The sequence below is a fragment of the Arvicanthis niloticus genome, chromosome 8 (assembly GCF_011762505.2).
Source record: "Arvicanthis niloticus isolate mArvNil1 chromosome 8, mArvNil1.pat.X, whole genome shotgun sequence".
In the NCBI taxonomy this organism is placed as follows: domain Eukaryota; kingdom Metazoa; phylum Chordata; class Mammalia; order Rodentia; family Muridae; genus Arvicanthis; species Arvicanthis niloticus.
In genome coordinates, this window is record NC_047665.1 from 83,223,063 (window position 1) to 83,246,168 (window position 23,106).

A 23,106-nucleotide genomic window follows, 5' to 3' on the forward strand; every position below is an offset into this window, starting at 1 on the left:
CTGTGGTAACACCAGCCACGTGTGAGACAGTGGACTATGACAAGAAACTTGGTAGATTGAGTGAGTTCAGAGTCCCCAGCACCTGGGCACCCACCTGACATGGTAGGTGGCTCCCTGCTCCCTGTCAGATTCCTAGCCTGGAACACATGTCACACTACGTACCACACTTCCCTCATAAGGAAACGTGACCTGTGGTCACATAGCCCCAGGACAGAGTTCTCCATGCTAATGAGGGTTTAGCTAATAAACTTCCCTTCCTGGACATTCCTCTCTGTAAAAGGTGTTTATTCTCTGGTCCACCCTGAGTTGTTGGTATACATCCATCTCTAAGATGAACAGTCAATAAACAATATGGACTGTCTCCTCTATCAAAACTGCCTTGGGGAGCATGGAGAAGGCCTTTGCCTACAGGGCAACAGCCTAAGTCTCCTGTAAAAAGCTTCTTTGTGCTTCCAGACAACTGCTGCCAAGCTAAGGACTAACACCAATGAGCTAAGTCAGAGCTCCCAGGACTCTGTTCCCAATTCCTTGAGACTCAGTTACACCTGGATGTCCTGGCCTCATAGTGGGGCCATGGACTTCCGATCTCTTTGTTCCCCACTCCTCTGTTACTAGATAGTCAACAGGAGTCAGGAAACCCAAGTTTTCGCATCCTGAGCACTTCCCTAAAGCCCAACACCCAACAGTGGTAGCGCAGGGTTAACACAGTCTATCACGCTCTTCAAGTTTCACCTCTCCAGAGGCTGTGCCCAATACCCATCAGCAGGGCGGAATTTGGACCCACAACCAGATATCTAAACAGCCCCCAGCCACAGCAGGACCACAGACACCAACATGGTCCTCAGTGGCAGCACAAGGCCATACACACCAATATAGCCCCCAGAAGCGACATGGACTATGGACATCAATGTGGCCTTCAACGAGAGCACAGATCACAAATATCCTCTTGGTCTCCAGTGGTAGCTCAGGCCACAGATACCAGCATGGCCTCCAGGGCAGCATGGGACCTGGAGGTCTTTTGAGAAGAAGTTCCAATCCAGAAAATGGACCATTCTCCATCCAGGACATTCTGTTGTAGCTCAGAGCCTGGGCAGTCATGCAATCGGGCAGTGTATTTGGGGCAGAGCCTGTACAATCTCACAGACAACCCTGCCAGCCCTACTTGGTAATTACATGCCCCCATCTACCGAAGCCTTGTCTCACACCTGTCACTACCAGTCACATCTCTAGTTCCACCTCTCTCCATTGTCCGAGTGGCACTGCAGTATGTCACACAGTAGATTTTTTTTTCCCCAAACAGCTTTAAATGTTCAAGGAGTCATTGGTCTAGTTCAAGGTTTCTGAAGCACCATAAATACTGGACTATTACTTAGACTCCTCCCTGATATTCTGCTGTTGCCCAGAGTCAGGGTGATTGTTCTGTTAGGCATGGCAACCAACGGAAGTGGTGATTGATGTGTGCAGGGGGTGGAGGGAATCCACAGGAGCTCCAGGCCACTGCACACTTCCTTGCCCTTGGTGCCAGCCACCCTGAGACTTAGCACAAAGGTTCTACTTATACTCTTTCCAAATGCCATGAACCCCCTCAAGCATCTGCTCCAGCAAAACATCATATACCCTCACTCATGTGTCTGCTTCAGCAAAATATCCTCTCACAAGATGTTTCCAGAAGAACATCATGTGACACAACTGTCAGCCTGATGAAGATGTTTGAGATGAGATGTTGAGACCCCCCCCCTCTCCCCTCCAAACACGTGACTCACTATTTTTATTTTTGTGTCTAGCTTCGTTCACTTTTGGCACCACAGTTTTAAGATTCATCATGCTTTAAGTTGTACAGACCTCAGTCTTTTTAAAGTCTGCATCTATTCCTTACCTGTCTAGTCTTTAGGGGCACTTGCACTATATCATTACAAAAGACATTCAAAGCAATCTTACGGAGACATTCATGTGACAAAGAACTGAGTGTCCTTGACATCAGCTTGGCAGTGACATGTGGTCCTGCAGCTTCATTTAAGCCCTTTGCTGAGTAGAGCCTCAGTGGACAACCTCACCCAGTCCCTAGCTAAAAGCAGCTAGCTGGTCCATTAGCCCCTGCCCTGCATGCACACTGGGATGGCAGCTGCTGCTGCTAACGGTTCTGTAGCTAGGGTTGAAGGGCATCCATCTATCATTGCTGACACTGAGTACACACAATACTAGTAGAACTTGTTTAAAGGGTTGAATGGCTATGCTGGAGTTCTCATGTGTTCTGAGAACATGTATGGCTGTGGTATTTGGCATGCAGAAGGCACTCTGCTCTTCTTGCTGTATTACTCTCTCTCTCTCTCCACTCACATTTTAAAGCTCTTTTCCTTGCTAAATAGGTATTTTTCCAGTATTATCTAAAATGTTCACATTGGTGGGATGGGTCTAATAGGTTGGCCTGATTTGGGTTTCTCTGTGTAGTCCTGGTTGGCCTTGAACTCACATAGATCCACCTGCCTCTGGCCTCCTAAGTGCTGGGATTAAAGGCATGTGCCATCATCACTGCCCACTGGGTCTGACAATTGAAGAACATGAACAAGATGATCAGGCCCAGTTTGCCAGAACATAGATCACAGAGAAAATTTTCAGTTGTCTTTGTGCCATGTTTCAGGAACCTAACCATGTGGGGTGATCTAATGCAGCACCAACAATGTAGGGGTTCAGTGGGGGAGATGCAGATTCTAATTTCTACCCAGCAAATCAAAAATTTATTTTTTAAAAAAATTCATTTTGATGCTAAGAGTAAAATATCTTCCTGAGGCTATTGACTCAGATAAGCTGATTTTCCCTCCAAAAGCCACACTTATGTTAAGAGTCTACAGACTGATTAGGACTTCTGATTGTAGAAAGTTGAAATGTTAAGAGATCAAGGCTATCTTTAATATCCCTAATGACCATTTATCAACCCCTCTGGCCTAATATCCTTTAACTAGTAGGTAAAACCTTGGAATGCGTTCTTAGAAGACCAAAAGCTAAAATGACAGTGAAATCTGCAAAATCTGCCTATCTGGTGTCCTTACTAATGTATTTGGCATATGCATTATTTAAAAAAAAAAAAAAAAAAAAAAAACAGGGCTGGAGAGATGGCTTAGTAGTTACGAGCACTGACTGTTCTTCCAAAGGTCCTGAGCTCAATTCCCAGCATCGACATGGTGACTCAACACCGTCTGCAATGTGATCTGACGCCCTCTTCTGGTGTGTCTAAAGAAAACTACAGTGTACTCATATACATTAAATAAATAAATCTTTTTTAAAACCCCCAAACCTCCCATCTATTACTTATGTATGAGGGGAGTGTGCACATGTCACAGCATACATCTGGAAGTGGGAGGACAACCTCTAGGGCGTCAGGTCTTGCCTTCTGCCCGTTGAAGCAAGGCCAATGTTCCGTTGCTACCCTGCTTTCTTTACCATGGACTAGCTAGCCCCTGAGCATCTCTCATGTCTGCCTTCCAGCTCACTATACAAGTGCTGGAATGACAGATGCATACCACTACATCCAGCTCTTTGCATGGACTCTATTACTCAAATTCAAGTTAACAAGTTTGCATAGCCAGTGCACTATTCACTGAGCCATCTCCGCAGCTCCTGCTCTAATGTATAACATTCTGTTCTATGGCTGTAAGTTCACGCAACCACTTCCAGGATAGGACATGTCAGTCAGAGCAACTGCGATCCACTTAACATGTGTCACAGTACTCTTGGAACAAGAGCTCAAGTTGACAGCACTGGTGCCCAGCACAGGGATCCCTGATGGTCCTGGGAGTGACAAGAGCATATCACTTTCTCACATGCCAACTGGAGATCTTTGCTACAACACAGCAGTTTCTGCAGCACATCTGCAGGCACACTGAGCGGAAGCCCCCTGGTACCACTATCCTGGCTTTGTGACAGTAACAAGAACTTTTCCAACTTTGAATTTGACTGCTAAAGTACTTTTTGTGTACAGGGCCTGGAATACATAGCCTCTTAGGTATGTCTGCCAGTTCCCTAACTAAGGCATGGCTTCAGCTGGAAGCTGCTCCTTCTTTGCTTCTCAGCTGAAGGGTTACCCTTTTAGAACACTCTTAGGACACCAGGCTTGGCTCCATGTTTCTTCTCCTTAGTGTCCAGCTTTTTGTTAGTATTTTTGCCTGCCATCTTATAAAATAGGAGTATCTATGAGAAGCTCTAGGTATAAAGAGGGAAACTGAAAAAAATGAAATCAGATTAATAAAATGCTTTCGGATGAAGAACTTTGGATGGTTTGTCCTACAAGTAAAGATTGCTGCAAAGCAGAGTATAAGTGAGGATGAATCAGAGGTGTGTGGCAAGGAGGCTTGTGAAACATGTCACTTAACTGAACATATATGATTATGTTCACAATTACAGCTTATCACCACTGTCGTAAGCCAAAATATAACATGCTAGTACCAAACTGAAACATGATTCTCCATTGTAAGAAGTCTCTACAGTTCCAATAGCTAGCCTTAAGAACAAGTATTTTGTTTTAGCCCTTCACAAAATGAGCTATTTTAATTGAATAGTTTTTATTCAAAAGCCCCCAATACCAAGATATATACAGGTTATGCTAATTTGTAGCCTTACCACTGGGCTTAAGTCTCTTCCCTCAGAAACCACCTGTGAGAAGTAACTCCTGCATTGGGGAGCTTTGCAACGACCACAGGACTCATTTGACAAGTAACAAAAATTATTTGTAAAACTGACATTGTGCCTTCTAGTATTAATAATCTGAATTGACTGAATAAACAAATGCTACTCTAAACCCAGCAGTTAGTAAGTCACCCAAATTCCTGGCTTCTTTCATTCAAAACATTCTTCTAAATGTATGATCTACCCAGTTCAAAAAAGCAGTTAACTTCTTATAAAATTGGGCATCCTGTGAGAATGGAGAAAGGATGCAATGGATGCTACTGTAAGGGAATTTCAAAAATAACTAAAAATTTTGAATCAGTTAGTCTTTCAGGAGCTCATGGGAGACGATGAACTGAATGAATGAATGAATGAATGAATGAAAGCTAAGACCAGGTGATCTCTCTGGGAAATGACATGGCAGACTCCAGTCAGCACTGAAAAAAAGGGCACCTTCAGGTGTTTCTTAGCAGCATTGGGAGTGAATCGTGGACTTGCATTTCCTGCCTGAATGGTACTCTCAAGCAAGGGCACAGCCATGTAGAATAAATAGATGCCCCTCTTTACTCTCAACTGAGATCCCCCAAGTAATGAAACTCAAAACTGTCCTAAGAACATCGATTCTCTCACTCTTAGGTCAAATATTTACATTTTATACTTCAGAGCTTTTAAAAACTGTCTTAATGTGTATGTACTTATTTTGATCTAATTTTTTATTATTTGGGATGTGTGTGTGTGTGTGTGTGTGTGTGTGTGTGTGTGTGTGTGTGTGTGTGTGTGCGTCTGCGATATCATACAGGTCAAGAGCCAAAACCACCTTGAGCTGTATTTAGTCCCCTTCACAACCACTTACCATCCACCTCAGTATCAGACTTCTGACCAATAAAACCTTTAGAATGTATTCTTAGCAGACCATTCACTAGCTCCCACCAACACAAAAACTCTGAATGTCCTAGAGAAAACCTGCCAGAGATGGCTAATAAACCATTTAGTCATTACTTGCCAGGAACAACACTTTCTGACTCCCATTCTTAACACCTTTCTTCTCTGGAATAGTTACTTTATGTCTACATATTGGCCTACTGCCAAAGGAGAGTTCATTCATTAATTCCAAAAAGCTCCCTCGTGGGCTGGAGAGATTGCTCAGCTGTTATGAGTGCTTGCTCATAGAGGACCAACTTCAGTTCTGTGCACCCAAGTGGTTCCTAACTGCAAACTTCTGGCCTCCAAGGGTACCCAAATACATAGAGCATACACACAAACACATATACATCAAGCAAAACAAAATGTTAAAAAAAGATACAGAAGGCTATCTCCTGTGTGCAAAGAAGCAGGTATAGATAGATACTTACAGCAGCACAGACAGTGAAAATGAACCGTCTCCTGGAACTGAAGAGAAGCAGTACTTTTTAGGACTGCTGCTGTCCACCCCAGGTGAGATTTGAAGCCATAGAGCACCAGTAACATCAGTTTGTGCTAATAACTAGAAACAACCAAGCCTGCCGGGTAGGATCAAGTGATATGAAACCCATGCACACAGGTCAAACAAAGAGTATTCACTCAGCCTTGTCAGAAACTACCTATTACAAACCTCCCAACCTGTTTTTAGTTCTGCAAGCAATTCTGGTATCTATCAAAGATTAAACATAGTGCATATAAACTGGACTTATTTTCTGGAACAGTTCATAAATGACGAGGGAAAGAAGCCTTGGCTCGATAAAGTGCAAGCACTTCCAGTTTAGTGCCTATCTGGGTACCAAACAAGTTTTCACTGCAAAACAACCTAGACCATTGGCTCCTATGTAGCATACTGAATGCTAAACTTACATTCCACTTACTTCAATGTTCACAATTTGGTAGCACATTTTAGAGCTTTATATATGCATACTTAGAACTGCAGCTGTATACCCCAAAATATTTTACAAAGGAAGCAGGTCAGGGATAGAACTGGGGACCTAGGCAAGTTTTTACGTCAGCATAGATAGCAACGGTGAATTTTTTTTTCTTTCTCCAACCTAACTTCCACTCCTAGCACAGTGCGTAGCTGAGGTGACACAAAGACAACGTGCATGGGAGGCAGCCCTGCCCCTCTTCGGCTTTCATGATTGCAATCTGAGCTATAGAGAGATGTTATATGCCCAATCCAAAACTGTGAAACGAGTAAGAAATTAGTCCTACCCCCACTAGGTGGCAGTAGAATTCTACTATCAGATGTTCAGGCACTTCAATATAATTGGGATTAGCACCTGCCTGGTTGACCCTACCTATGTGACAACATAAAGAAATCAACATACATAAGTCACACAGCAAAATAGCTGTCCTTGTGCTTAAAACTCAAGAGCTAATGATCAAAAGACTCAATAAAATTCCACAGACCCCCTAGGATGACTCAGGTAAAAGCCTGGGCATGGATGGTTAAGACTTTGGGGTGTTTTCATTAAGGGTGATAAAATGAAGGTTTTATCCATATCTTTATAACACACAGAGTATATGACAAACATAAACATAGGCAACAGTTCTTGGTTAGACAGGAAGCCTAAACATTTTTCATTTCCAACTCTTTCAACTTAAGTTCTTATACAAATCAGCCCTTTTTGTACAGGGCTTTTATCTCTAAGCAGCACTAGGAAAAAACAACCAAAAAACAAAACCAAACCATCCTAACAAAAATTCTTGTCAGTTATTCTACTTTAGCACACATACTACATTTTACAAATGCACTCACTTATTTTGGGCACAAACTCTCACTATGTAGCCCAGGCTGGCCTCGCACAGCAGTCATCTTGCCTCTGCTTCCTCAAGGCTGGGAATATGGTATGCACTACCACAACCACTATCACTATACTTTGATTTTCAAAAAGCCACATATAACATGTTAAGTTTTCCAAAAGTAGATATTTTAGTATTAAAAAAATACATAGGTAATTTCAAATTAACAATGGCCATCTGGAATAAATGTTTATTGGGTTTTCCTAAATAATGTTTGAAATAAACGACTTGTAAATTCTATTTTAAAATAGCCACCTTTGGGTGAATTTTTAGATAATGATTCTGTAATATGAATAGTATTTCTAACCTAATGTTTTAAAATCCAGAACTAAGTATTTCTGAAAAGCAGTAAGCATCTTTCAAGCATCTGACTTAAGTGTTTAAGTTCTCAATGAAAAATTAGTAACTAATTAGAACCATAATTTACCTCTGCTTTGGTCATTAATTTAAAATTCTAAGCACAGTCAAGTACTTTAACTTTAGTTAAAAACAAACAAACAAACAAACAAAAAAGCAGCACTACACTCTTAAAAAAAATAAGATGCAATAGTTTCAGAAAGTTTCCAGGGTACATATGATCCAAGTGAATGGGAAAACGTTCCTAGGAGTAACTTATTAACGAGCACTGGTAGAGCAGAGGGTGCTGGCACTGAGAACTGGCTCATGCACATGATGACCAAGACAGATGTGCAGCAGGCCCTCAGAGGAGAGGTTCTCCCAACTACTGCAGAATGTACAAGACACTGCACTCTATTACATCACAACATTGTTTATTATGTGAGTTTTTTTACAATACAAACAAAAAAATACAGGTATGCAATATATAGATACAGCTAAATGCAGAATGGTGACTTTTTTCTCTTCAAGAGGCCATGATTCCCATTTCTAGTAAAACAAGACTGAGTATAGGTAGAAACAGGCTGGTCGTTAGCTTCACAATTTGCCTAGAAATGATCTACAAATGCATTTGTCCTCCTGCTACTTACCATAAAGTGTAAAAAGGGAGTTAAAGCAAAGTTTCCTTGTTGGTTCCTACCATATGAAAGATGCTAATATTCTATTTATCAGGGCCAATATATGGAAAATATCTAAATTAAATGTTATTACAAAAATGAAGCAGTAATGAGATTCTGGCTAAAGGGACACTAAATGAGAATAATATATTTATATATTTAAAGAATCCAAAACAAACAAACAACAAAAAAGGCTGTTATAAAAAGCTCTAGGTGCACTGTAAGCATATAGGCTTTTTCCATGTGTACTTTTAAACAATGGAAGTGTCAAAAAATAGGGTCCACTGTGTTAGACTAAATACATTATTGTATAGGCTGCATCGAATGGAACCTCTGTATTATAATTATCATAGAGAAGCATAGTTTGCATCATATTATGGCAATTTATCCTCAATGAAAACCTTCCAGAGTCCTTTTATTTTAGAATATTTTGTAAACAATCAAACCACCAGAACATGATTGTACAACAGTAAAATGTTTTCTTGCATTAAACTGAAGACATCTTTTTAATTTAAAAAAAAAAAAGAAAAAAATGTAGAATGGTACTTAGAGCTGTTAATTTCTAAGTACACAATATCTAGACAATTCAAGGCATCTTAATCTCCTTCGAGAACAACAACAAAAAATAATTTTTGTCATGCTGTTAAATCCATCATTATGGATAAAATTGGTGCAAATTGGTCAAACGGATCCAACAAACACTGATGTCCAAGCTGGCATATTGGCAACTAATACATAACTGGTGGTCAATAGAGTTTAAAAGATCTTGCCTTTCTTCTTGTTCTTTTCCAAGGTTCTAAGAAATAAGAAAACAATGAGGTGAGGGACATTATAAATGCTAGACATCAAACGGCAGCAGCAGCTGACACATACACAACTATACTGTCATTTTAAACCATGTATTTTCACTGAAAAGAAAAAAACCTGAAATATTTAGAAGTAAACAGTGAACCAATATTTATCTATAAAAGTATTTTCTTAGACAATCAAGTAGCTGACAGAATTCTAAAAGAAGCAGTAAATAACACAGTAAGGCTCCATTTTATTCATTTTAATTTACAAGAATCTTTTTCTCTAAAATATTGTAGAAAATAGATACTCTGGTGCCCTTTTTACTGCCAGTGCATTCTTAGATATATTGACAAATGTAGTTTCTTCTTTGAGACTATAAAAATTGCTAGAGAAAGGGCTAAGCTAAGCACCAGTAGGTACACATTATCAGATATTAATGAACAACCTTCATAAAAGTATAGTAATCAAAAGAAAAAACCAATGCTACTATGAAAGTGATAAATATTATAGATCATCAAAGTGATCAAACAATACATAAATAGAGTTAGGTAGAATTCAAATGACAAGAAAAGAAATCAACAGAGACAAAATAGAGCATTTCAAGTAAATAATGTAACAAAGACATACTAAATCAAAGTAAGTATTATAAGTTAATCTTATACCTTAGAAACTCATTCCAAAATAAATCACTAGGAGAACTATTAGGCATGATCACATAAGAATGACTATAATAAATATGATTACAGATAAGAATCTACCGGATACATTAAAGCACCTCCTAAGGGCTGGTAAGTAGAGCTCCTACCTAGTATGTGCAAGGCCTCAGGTTCAACTCCAGCACCCCAAACCATCATTATATCCAACAACTGAGGTAAGGAGATAAGAAGTCAATTCCAGTAAGCTAACTGTAGATACTATTAGGATGCTACTGAAGCATAGTTTAAAAAATTAAGCACAGAAAAACATCTAAGCTGAAGAAAACACTTACAGTACACCAAATGAACTGGAAAACATTTGCCATGAAATCAGCTGGCTAGGGGATTGTGATGATTATGAGAATGCCCCTGGAGCTCTCACATTCTTATTTGAATACTGGACAACCAGTTGGTGTAACAATTTGAGAAGGAATGGGTGATGCAGCCTTCCATGTGAAAAAGAGAGCATCACTGAGAGCAGGTTTTGAGGTTTCAAGAGCCCATGCCACTCCCAGTTAGCTCCCTCTATCTCTGGCTCTGGATCATGATGTAAGCTCTCCCACTGTTCTAGTGCCGCGGGTGTGCCGCCATCCATGCTCTTCCACAAACTTAAGCCCTAAATTAACTCTTTCTTCTAAATAGAAAACTAAGAATGAGATGTATGATAAGGTCTTAATTTTTTAAAAAAAAAATAGATAAAAAGTTCTTTAAAATATCTACTTCTTAGGTATCCTGATATTAGTTACCTTGAAGAGTTCTGTTGCTCTAAAATACGTTTGTGAGCTTCCCAGTTTGCTTTTTCTTCTTCAAACTGACGACGTTTTTCCTCTAATTCTTTGTGCTGTGCTTCTAAATTCTTTTTCATTTGCTCATGGCGCCGCTGGAGCTAAATCAGAATCAAAGATGAAGTAAACTGCTTAACACATGTAGGTAGATATTCTAGTGTAAAAAATGTGTGCCTGTGTCACACAGTGTCAGAGTGCCACCTAGAAGCACTGCTGAGATTTCTCCCTCTGTGGAATCTGCCACCCAAAAAGCCAATGACTTCAAAGAATTACCTTAGAAAACTTAAAATAAGCATTTGTTTTTTTTACAAATGCAACAAATTTATATTTGTGTATATTTTATAATAGACAACTGTGATTTCATTTTTTAGGTTCCCAAGTATAATGGAGGTTGAACAGAAAAAGCATTATTCTTTCTTTACAAAGAAACAGCTATGGACTATAGACTACAAGGTGACAATATAAAAAACTTATTCCCAAGTTTCCTAATTCCAGGTTCAGAAGTCTGAGCAACAGCCAGAGCAAGTAGTGAAGGATCAATTTCCAAATGAATCCTGGTAGTAGATGTCTCCCAATTCCTGTAAAGGAGTGGTTCCCCAACATTATTCTTCATACAAATGTTACCTGGGGTGTTTGCTAAACATTTAATCTAGATTCAGTGGATTAGAACTTTCAGGTGTTATACGTAGAGATCGGGATTTCAACAGGTAGGTCCCAGTGATTCTAGTGCTACTGTCCTTCCCAGGCTGAGAACTAACGCTGTAAACAACTGCTGCTTACAGGCGGTGAACTACAGAACCAAAAAGCATACATCTAAAGGATCATCAGAACACTAGACAATCTGTCTCTAAACAAAACAAGCAACAATTAAAAAGAAAAAAAGAGAACAGATTAAGTCACACTATACTAAATCCTCAATGACTCAGTTGAGATTATCCCGGAATTATATGCATTAAAAATTTATTGATAAAAATACTTTGGGTTTGAATTTTAATGTAATTTTACATATAATTTATTTTGTATCCCCTTCTAAAGCAATTTTTTATTTATTCCTATTGCAAAGATTTTATCTAATTGCTATAAAAGAAATTTATTCCAAGGTGAGTCAAATCTGAGGTGAAACCATGACAGCAATTAACTAAGAAAAATGGAACACTAAAGAATACAAATTTTGTACCAAAGAGTTGGTATAAAAGAATACAAAGCAATCACATACACACAATTCAGAACAGTAATATCCTCTGAGAAACAGAGATGGCATATAAAGGAGAGGACACACAGACACAGAACTGAAATGAATTCATAGTTATGCTTTTTTCAAGCTGTGAAGTAGGCTTAAAGCTGTTTATTCTTTACAAATAAGTAACACTTAAAATTTACAAATAAATAATTTTCATAGGTCACAATCAGTTGTTTCCAAGAAATCTTTAGGTCAGATGTATTAGGAAGCTGAAATATTTTCAAGTATTAAAAAAGCAACAGGCCTGAAAGATAGATGCTCTGCTGTAAAAGGTGGCTGCCCACCAGGCCTGTCACCCGAGTTTAATCTCTAGGACCTACATGGTAGAAGGAGAAAAGTGGCTCCCACAAGTTGTATTCTAACCTCCATCCCCATGCCATGATACGCATTTACCCCAACACAAGAAATAATTAACTAAATCTTATAAAAGTATATGTTTAAAATAGACATTCTAAGTTACCTAGGGCAGCAACAACCAAAACATGTACAAACTGTCGTTACGCTGGTTTATGCATCTGCAGTACTGACTAAGATATTTCATCCTTCCTCACATCTGTGCAAGTGAAGATGGGCAGTGATACCTATTCTTATATGTCCACAGCGTGGACTAGATGACATAATGCATCATAAATTTTGTACTGCTTATGACATACTATGCTGCAGAGTATCAGCAATTATATACCAAGTATTTCCAGCACAATGATTCAAGAACAAATACTATTAAGCAAGGCTAAATAGATGTCTATAATTTATTTGCATATATGGAAATATTTTATATATGTAAGTAGAAAGCTTTACAAACCTTACCTCACAGATGTTGGTAAGCATATTGGAGTGGGGCTCTATGAAATAGGAGAAAGGGGCAAATAACAGGCAAGCAGGCATTTAGGAAAAAGGAACTTAGTCCAGATTTCTTCACAAGTCTCTCAGGAAGGCACTGTTACTGGCATTTACTGGCAGGTGGTATAAATGCTAGTTTGTTTAGGAAATGGGTTATATTTTTTATTGTTCATTATAACTAGTAATTTATTGTCAGTATTTAGACTATTTTGTATTCTGTCTTCCCACTTAGTATACTGCTTAGAAGCCCTTACATAAATATATTCTTAAAATAAAAAGTTTCTTTTATTCTTCCATTGTATTTGTATATTATTTCTGAAAGTGTATACAGATATAATTTAAGTTTTAATGAACATATTATGTAAAAGAAATACTGAAAGACTGCTAATTAAACTGATTACCTCCGCTTCAGAGTCCTTCAGTTTTTGAACTTTTTCTTTGACCTTCATCTCAAACACCTGTTCCATCTCCATCTCCATCTTCTTCATCTTGGCTACATGTTCCCTTCTTTCTTCTTCCATCTGTGCCAGAGGGCTCCTGTCACCAACATTTAGAAATAATCATTAAGGTCTGTAAGTCAAAACTGCAATTCTAAATTACCAATGCGGTGATGGGAACAACGGGATGCTACAGATACCATTATCATTTGGATGCATACAAATATCTACATCATTCTAGACACCAATTCCAAGTCTTATATAATACATATGGGTGAAGAATCCTTCAGAAACTGTAAAATGTATAAATATGCCCATAACCATAGAAGTTAACACCTTCTCCACTAGTATTTTATTTAAATCTCAATCTCTACAAATAATTACTATGAAGTGAACCCTAAGAATAAAATTGTTGGGAAGGACTGGAGAGATGGCTCAGTGGTTAAGAGCACTAACTGCTCTTCCAGAGGTCCTGAGTTCAAGTCTCAGCAATCACATGGTGGCTCACAACCAGCTGCAATGAGGTCTGATGCACTCTTCTGGTGTGTCTGAAGAGAGCAATGGTGAATACATAAAATTAAAAAAAAAAAAAAAAATTAAAAAGCTTAAAAAAAAAAAAAACTGCTGGGAAGCTGTTTCTCTAAATCTTGTGTACCTTAGTTCTAAAAATGATTCTTCTGGCTACTTTCTATGTAACTTGACACACGCTAAAGCCAGCTGAGATTAGGAGACTTGTATTGAGAAAATGGCTCCATAAGATTAGACTGTAGGTAAGCATTTTCTTAATTAGTGATTGATGAGGTGATCCCAGCCTATTGTGGGTAGAGCCACCCTGGACTGTTGGTCCTGGTTTATATAAGATGGCAAATGAGCCAGTAAACAGCACTCCTCCCTGGCCTCTGCATTATGATGCAATATGATGAACAGTATTATGGCAGTATAAGTAAAATAAACCCTTTCCTCCCCAAGTTGCTTTTGGTCATGGTGTTATATCATAGCAACAGAAAACAGAACTGAGACAATGTTATATTTGAAGTAAACTGTACAAGGCAAACCAAAAAGGAACAGTCCCAAAATACATCCACAGAAAACTACAGAAAGTCACATGATTTATTTTCCTTAAAGAAAAAAAATTCAGTGGGAGAAAAAAATAATTTAGCTAATAAAGTCAGTATGTAGAGAATTAGTTTTACTAAAATTTCAAGTATTATCATCTCCTCCAAGATAATTACTGATGTCACAACTACATTTACTATAATTTATTTATGCAACTCAATTAAATGCTGAAGATAACTACTATCTAATACCTAAAACACCATTTAGTTTATGCAGACTACTTTTATGTTCTTTATAACTTTAATGCTGATGAAAATCCATTCACTTAAATATTTTAGTGTCTTAAGTTTTAAACATATTCAGTAAGTTAACCATAAAATGTTTCTGAAATGCTAGAATAGACATTAAAAATTAAATAAAAAGCTAGTTCAGTCTATGGACGTTAAAGTTCACAGATCTTTAACGGTAAAGTAAAATACAATGTTATAAAGGGAGAAAGAAAGAATATCCCTACAGGAAAGAGAAATAGGGGTGTGGCGGGGAGTGCAGGAAGAAAGTGTGAGGAAAGATAATGAACAATAAAGACCTTTTGAGAAAGCCAGACAAAAATACTACTGGAGATGCTTTCTAAAATATACACATAAGAGGATGTTAATTAAGTGAAGTTACTTTATAACTGAGAGCAATACTCCAAGTAGACACCACATGCTACCAAATAACCACCCCAGCATCAGCAGTGAATTACCCCCTTTTGAGTTGTTAGCAAAGGAGACCCCACAAAAGCCCCCTAAACATACAAATTACAGTACATTGCCAGTGTTATTTACCCTCCAGATTTGATGGTAAGATCCTGTTATTGAAGACATCATAAACTTGAATCAAAGAACATGGACAAATCTAGCTGGAACTCAAGTTTAATCTACACTAGGATGATATGTGTGCTACCTGGAGAAAAGTCAATCAAACCCAACTATAAACCCTCAAGCTACAATAATAAAAAACTCCATCACACAACAAAATGCACCCCCAGGCGTCCTTACCAGCTGAGCCATCTTGTCAGCCCACGAAATTGCTTATACCTTTCTCTTCAAAACTGTATTTATCTGTTTAGCTGTGCTGTATGAATTATTAAAGATGATTGGCAAATGACAAGAACATGTAGTTCTTAAAGAACAGAACAATAATGTCAACAATTAACAGTAAGACAAAAAAAAAAACCTACAAAGACAAATCTTAACAACATAATTTCCTGCTGTTATAAATAGAGAACTATCGCCCAAATATTCTAATGCATAACAAGAATTTCAAGAAAGGAAATAAAATGTTTAATTTTTTTTCTGCAGAAAACTATATACGTACTTGGTAAGCTGCCCTTTGTTCTTGTTGTTATCCACTCCATTGTAAGTCACTGCTGCTAGTTTTCTGCTTCTGTAGTTCTCATAGTGTACGTTATTGGTAACATCTTTCAAGTCCTGCATGTGTGTTCTGTCATAAACAGCAAGAGTTTGCTTATGTTAAAGGCTTTTGATACAATTAAAAATTTCACCAAGACAAAATTTCAGATTTAAAATATTTAAAAAGATGTCATTCACATGTCTTCATTGACGAAGCAGATAAAAACAAACAGAAATTTAGATTCCAGATGAGCTTTCAAGGACCATCAATCATTCTAAGAGTAAACTTTCTACCAAAGAAATAGTTCAAGAGAAAAAACTGGGTTGCTATTGAAGCTCATATCAAACAGAAACTGCTTTCCTTGATACAATTGTTACCATGGTAATATTGAGCTTCACCAGGTTAGTTTATACATGGATCCTTAAAATAACAGATCAAATTGTTTATCAACTAGGGAACCTTAATTTAGAATAACTCCCTATTTATCAAAGCTGTCCAGTGAATATGCTTCTTTGGGTAATGTTTCTATTGTATATAAAAATCAAAGTACAAGGAATAAAATATGTAATCCATAGGATATGATGACATGGTTATTTAGTGATTAGAGATAATAAAGACTGAGTAATGTCCTCCCTTTTCTCATTCCCCACTACACTTCAAAATTCCAGTATATTCCATCTTTACCATTTCATCACAACTTCAACAAAAATAAAGATGCAGTGTTTTGTTTGTCCTTCCTCACATCCAAATCCCATTTATTATGAAGTACCTTACCTCACATCATGAACACAAGGTAACCTAATTATCCAGTTCATCTACTATCTGACACTCCCATGCAGTTTTCAAAGTTTACTTGTCTTAGTACGAAGTTTGGTTTTCCTGTCTACCAATGCATTCATTTTTCCTTCTAGCTACAACAGCGATACCTAAGCCTCTATTCCCTGGACATTGGTCAGGCTGGGCAGGTCCCAGTTCCTAGAACACCTGGCAAGTGAAATGGAACAGCTAACACTCATTTGTTAAATCTTTTGGAACTGGTGTCATGGGTGATACCAAATTACATTTTTAGGTATATTGTAAAATCTTAACACAAAGATGTATTTCTTTTATACTCTTGCTATAGATAAATATTATATAGTGGGAATTTAAAAAATGTAGTAACTACATTCAGAAGATAAAAAGTATTGAAGAATATATCACTGTGTGAGTTTCTCTAGGTGTAGAATAAAGAGAAATTTATGATGCTAACATGAAGCAGTATTTTTAGCAGGGTGTGGTGGTGCACATCTGTATTCCCAACATTTGGGAAGTGGAGGCTGCAGGATCAATTAAACAAGGCCAGTGTTAGCTATACACAAAGTTCAAGGCCAGGCTGGGCTGCATGAAACATTAACAACAATTACACTAAAATTAAAAATGAAAGGAAAACATGATATTTTCTTAATTTAAATGTAATTTAATCACTATGTCCCTTAAAAATGAATAAATAAATTTATGAATATATTAAGATATTATTAAACTCCTGTATTAGTGTCATTTAGCATGGTGGTTATCTATGTCACTAAAATACTGTTCTGTGATTGTCAAGTATGATTTCTAATTTTAGCCTGTTAAGATTTCAAGTACTTGCAACAGACTTATAGAAACAGGCATTAGGCAACTGGCATTGACATTTCAGTCCTTCAAATATTTATGAAACAACCAGTAGCTACATGAAACACTCATCCTTCTTAGGGCAAATATACTAGAAATTTTATTTTTATGTTATGTGTACAGGTGTTTGGTTCACATGTATGTCTGTGTACCACTTGTGTGTCTGTTACTATGGCAGCCAGAGTTTAATTCCATGGAGTTGTGTGAGCTATTATGTGGTGCTAGGGATCAGACTCAGGTCCTCTGAAAGAACAGCCAGTGATGTTAACTGGTGAGCCATCTCTTCAGGCTAATAGCAGAATTTATACTTTCATAAATATGTAGTACCTTGCTGATATGCTTATTAAATCCTCCTGTAAGCATGGTGAAATTCCTCTGCAATACCAGGGAGCCCTCCTTACCAGCTCTAGCGATGCACATTCAAAGCAGCTAATGACTAAAATCTTGGATAAGCAATGTAAATTATTACCACACATTACTTACAAATCAATGGGAGCAAAGATGCCACACACGGTAGCTCTACTTAAAGCAGACAAAATCAGTCTTCTGAACTTTAATTTTTGGGGGTGCTAAAACCCTGTACTGCTTTCACTGCTGCTCATACTTACCTTATCAACATATTTCTTAGAATTGTAAAATCACAATGTTCACCATTTTCAACTGTAGAAAAAATAAAAATAGACCACACATGTTAATTTTAATAAAGTTTATCTTTTCAAAGGAATATGGAAATAAAACCAAGGAAAGAATATGTAAACTGCCTAGATCTGATTTTTATTAAGGTTTAATACTAACATAGAACAATACAATGGAAGTAACAAGGAATGATAGGCAAAGGTACCCTCATACTACTTCTACTAGAAGATTTTAAAAACATCACTTTTCTATTCTTAAATCTTTCTTTGTGAATGTGTATTTGTGTCAAATATATATGTGCATGCATGTATGTGTATCTGTGAAGGAAAGCTTAACATCAACTGTTTCCTCCTAATTTCACTCTCAAGTTTGTTTACAGAGGCGGAGTGTCCTGATAAACCTGTAGCTCAGTGATTGGGTTACCTAGCTTTCTTAGTGGATCCTGTCTCTCCTACCAGAGCACTGTGACTACAGATGGAATGCCAAGCCTGGAAGGCTTTTTCATCAGAACTTCAGTCTTCAAGTTTTCAAGGCAAGCATTTTTATCCACTAAGACATCCGTCCCCTTAGCCCTTCTTCAAGTAGCTTAATCCCCAAAACCTTAGAGTTGTGGCTGAGGGAGAATATATAAAAACCTCCTTGAGACAACCAAAATGAAAAGGCTAGTCAAGAGCTTTACGATCCTTTATTTTATTTATTTTATTTATTTTTTAAAAAGTATCATCAACAAGAACACTAAAAGAGGATATAGCAAGGGAAAGGGAAAAAAATAATAATTATGTAAATAAAGCAATTGTTTCAGAGTATACTTCTAAGGGACATAAAACTTGTAAAGCTTTAATTCAGTAACTGCAGGTCACCTGGGAACAAAGTTGACGGTCCTTGGGCAAAATCACAAATAAAGATAACTTGGTGTGATTTTATAAAAATTATACAACTATTTAAAATATCAGCACATAATAGAGCAAACAGCAACTCCAACTTAGTACAAAACAGAAGACTGAATATTAGAGTAAACTAATATAATACAAAATTATGAAAATACTTCTGTTGGTAATAGGCTTTCTGAGGTTTGATGTTATCACTAAGAGTGTACTGGCACTGAAAACTAACCCGCTAGGAAGCATACTGAAACCGAGTGACCTCTTATTGAGGAAAAAAAGGGCATTAGTCACATGACTGTGACTGGCTCTCTCCAAATCGCTCCATTTCCAAAGATTTATTAGATCCTAGAAAATGCTTTCAAACAAGATAGAGAAACTGAAATAACGGTTGTATAGGCTCAGGAGAGTGGGACAATGACAAATGACTGCAAAGTATTACAACTTGAAGAGGTAACATATATTTCCCTGACTTAGGTAATGCATTTGAGAAAAAGAATTCTACTTAACAGAAAACTGAAGAGTAGGAAATGAAATAAAAACTATCACTGAAAACCTAGAGTGATTTATAATATACATTGTATATTACTTACTACAGTATACACTTTAGCACTTTTATAAGACTTTACATTAAGTTATCCACTGAAAAGAACCTTACCTTCAGCCACACCCCAAGGATACTGCCTTCCTCTGACTCTTTTGCCATTAACTTCAATGATAGTATTACTACCTACCACAGCAAGAGGTAAACGGTCCTATAAAATAAAGTGATATTGTAAACACATCTTTACAGTACTCATGATTCAATAATAAATAATTTATAATATTCAACATATTAACAAAAAACCCTATATCCACTCTTACCAGCCAAGCAATAATTATCCAGAAAAACGTTACTCAAATAGTATTACTAAAGTATGTGATGAATAACTGCTATGTGGGTGAAATCTTAAAAATAATGTACTATGTATTGGTCAAATTATTTGCCAAAAATTACTCTAAAAACCATCCCATATTTGACAGAGAATAAAAAAATACATTGATATTAAGAAAGAATAGAGAGAGGACCACAAATCTATCTCATTATATTATCCTTAACAATATGAGGCACAGGAAATATCTATTTTCTAAACTAGTCAGAACCTCACACCTACTCTCTAAATCTGTATTCACTCATTTTTATGCAGAGTATAACTTTCCAATATTTTTGTATCTCCCAGAACTATAGAAGAGACTATTTTGTAAAACTTCTGAAATTCTTCATTGGTCAGACATAAATAGTCTACCAATTATACAGTAATTATATTACGCATGTACCATAATGAGACCAGTATTCATTAAACCACTTTGACTGCAGGTACTCAAAAACAAGTATAAATTTAAACAAACAATATTAAAAAGCCAGGTGTGGTAGTCCCACCATCTGGGAGACAAAGGCAGGTGATGGATCTCTGAGTTTCAAGGCCGTCCTGACCTACAAAGCTAGTTCTAGGATGGCCAGGCAATACAGAAGAACCTGTCTTGGGAAGAAAAACAAAACACTATAAAATTAAAATAATGTAGAGTTTTGTTGACTTTTATAAAAAGAAACAAGTTTTAAAATCAGGCTACTAAAAAAAAAATAAAAACACAAAAATTAATTCCCTGCCTACTCATACTTGTTTCTTAAAGAGAAAAAAATTATATGAATATGAAAGCAATTAATTGAAAACCATTCAGGATGGTATTCATTCACCTACTCTGTGCAGTGCTCTGTTCTATGTATTGCTAATCAAAAGTAACTATAAAGTTGAAAAATTAAGGAATATCCATATTTGTTTTTATAAACCAACTATTTTTTTTAAGACTTTTGGTCTAACTGAAGGCTCAAACATTTTACTATGCAGAGAAATGAACCTACTTTTATCTTCTTAACCAGCTTATTCTCTTCTTCATCATCCGTTTCTGGAAATTCATATATTTTAATTTTATGTTCTTGGATTTCTTTCATTATCTAAAACAGAAGGAGGGAAAGGGCACCACACATAATTATAACATTAGCAGTATTTTTACTAAATATTTCTTGAATTTTTTTTATATGAGACCTCTGATGCTTTCTTGTTCGAATTCAAATACTAAAACCTATTATGGGGAACAGGGAAAGTAAAGGTGCCTACTATGAAAAGCAGGAGAAGCAGAAAGAGAACCGATTCTACAACATTCTTCCCCAACCTCCACAAGTATGACCTCCCTTCCTTAACCCATATACACATAGGCAAATAGTGAAATGAAATTTAAAATATTTTAAATTCAATTATTTCAGAAGTGTGAATCATATGGGCGTTGTCCCAAAATGAATTTGAAATAAAGACAGAATATTTTACAATTACAATGGCATTTACTCAGCTAGTCTCTACTAGAATGTCTTTTGGTCATTTATTTAAAGTGAAGATTATTTCTCTTCATATAACAACTCTGAAAGCTGAAACAACAGAGCTTAAGGTCACCTACAAATTGTAGCAAGGGCTAGTAAAAAACACAACAGTAGCAGGAGAAAGGTTTAACACTTTAACAGAAAAATTCATTACATGTACAAGTTGTATAGGCATAAACCTAAAGCCAAGTAAGCAAGCAAGGAGAAAACACACAGCAGAAATAAAGAACCTCAAGACTTGGTGATATCAGAATTACCTGGTTCAAATCCAATTATCTTATCCAAGAGGATTTCAAAATTAAGAGAATACACACATGCAGGTAACTGTCACCTACCCATACAAACTGAACTCCTACCATTCTCCTAGCAAAACCTTCCCTGGCTATACTTTTATTACACTGCTATTCTCACAGCAAGAGTCTCCAACAGCAATAAAGGGGCTATAAACAAAACGAGTTCCACGACAACTATACTGAACAGAAATAAACAGAAGTAAGCTCTGCATGCTGGTACATGCCTGTAATACTAGAATGTGGGAAGCTGAAAAAAGAGGACTAAGAGTTCCTTGCTAGCCTAGGCTGTTAAGTGAGAGCCTATCACAAAAAAGAACAAGTTAAATTATCAATGCCCATCAATAGGACCATGTCTGCATCACTGGGCATATATATCTACTTTAAAAACAAAATAATGGCTGGGTGAGGTGGCATACGCCATTAATCTCAGCACTTAGAAGCTAAGTGGATCTCTGATTTGAGGCCATCCTGGTCTAAATAGTAGGTTCCAGGCAAACCAGACCTACACGGTGAGACCTTGTCTCAAAGAATACAACAGTGAAAATAAGTGATGCCTGGCATGATAGCTCATGCTTTTAATCCCAGCACTCAGAAGGCCAAGGCAGGCATATCTCTGAAAGCTTGAAGGCAGCCTGGCCTATAGATTAAGTTCCATAAATTCTGGTCTATAAAATCAAGACTACATAGAAACCCTGTCTTTAATAAAACAACAGATAAAATAGCTACTAGCGTTAACAACAGTGGTCCTTGGTCAGAAGTTACACAGTAAACTTATATAAGTAAGCATTTTCAAAATAGATGCTAAGACCCCAACTAATTGGTAGGGATAATGTCCAACAATGATTTGGAAAAACCTCTGAATGACTCTATGGGTAAGAAACATGGCTCTAAGAATACTGAAAAGAAATTTGAGACTAGAAGAACAACACAGAAGTAAAGTATATGCACTAAAGGACTTTGGTGCAGTGTTCAGTGGAAAAAAAAAAAAAAAAAAAAAAAAAAAAAAAAAAAAAAGAAGCCAACCAGTAGGCTTGCGACCAATCTGAAAGTAGAACTCATTACTAATCCATCCTTTCACCTCTAACTCCTCACAATAAATTCATACAGAGATACAGACTATTCAGGGTAAAAACTTAAGAGGTAGAGAGACAGAAAGACTGCCATGATGCTGCATCCAGTCCAGTTTATAGAGACCCTGTCTCAAATAACAACAATGAAGAAACAGAAAAGGAAAGGAAAGGAAAGGAAAGGAAAGGAAAGGAAAGGAAAGGAAAGGAAAGGAAAGGAAAGGAAAGGAAAGGAAAGGAAAGGAAAGGAAAAAAGAGAAATGAGGAAAAAGAAGAAGATGAATAGGCAGTAAAGGGGGGAAGAAAAAGAATAGAAGAGGATAAAGGAAGAGAGAAACACATCTGTGGTGAGAATATTAGTAGTAAAATCTGTTTACAATGTCACAATTTGTTAAGACTATAACACCACTTCAAAGCAAATTTTAACAGGTTTTTCTTACTGTAACACGTTTTGAAGTATTCTAAAATTCATTTTAAAAGAT

At 37.0% G+C, this 23,106-nt stretch overlaps 1 protein-coding gene across 1 annotated transcript in view; it reads right to left on the reverse strand.

Annotated features, from left to right (window-relative positions):
- Positions 1-8,181: 8,181 nt before the first annotated feature.
- Septin7 (septin 7) overlaps positions 8,182-23,106 on the reverse strand; it is a 34,303-nt gene continuing 19,378 nt past the window's right edge. Inside the window, exons 5-11 of the mRNA XM_034509965.2 lie at positions 20,752-20,844; positions 19,510-19,606; positions 17,943-17,994; positions 15,646-15,771; positions 13,195-13,330; positions 10,675-10,814; positions 8,182-9,237 (exon numbers count right to left, since the gene is read on the reverse strand). Of these exons, the coding sequence (XP_034365856.1) occupies positions 9,198-9,237; positions 10,675-10,814; positions 13,195-13,330; positions 15,646-15,771; positions 17,943-17,994; positions 19,510-19,606; positions 20,752-20,844 (684 nt within the window). The 3' untranslated portion in view covers positions 8,182-9,197. The remainder of the gene's footprint in view (positions 9,238-10,674; positions 10,815-13,194; positions 13,331-15,645; positions 15,772-17,942; positions 17,995-19,509; positions 19,607-20,751; positions 20,845-23,106) is intronic.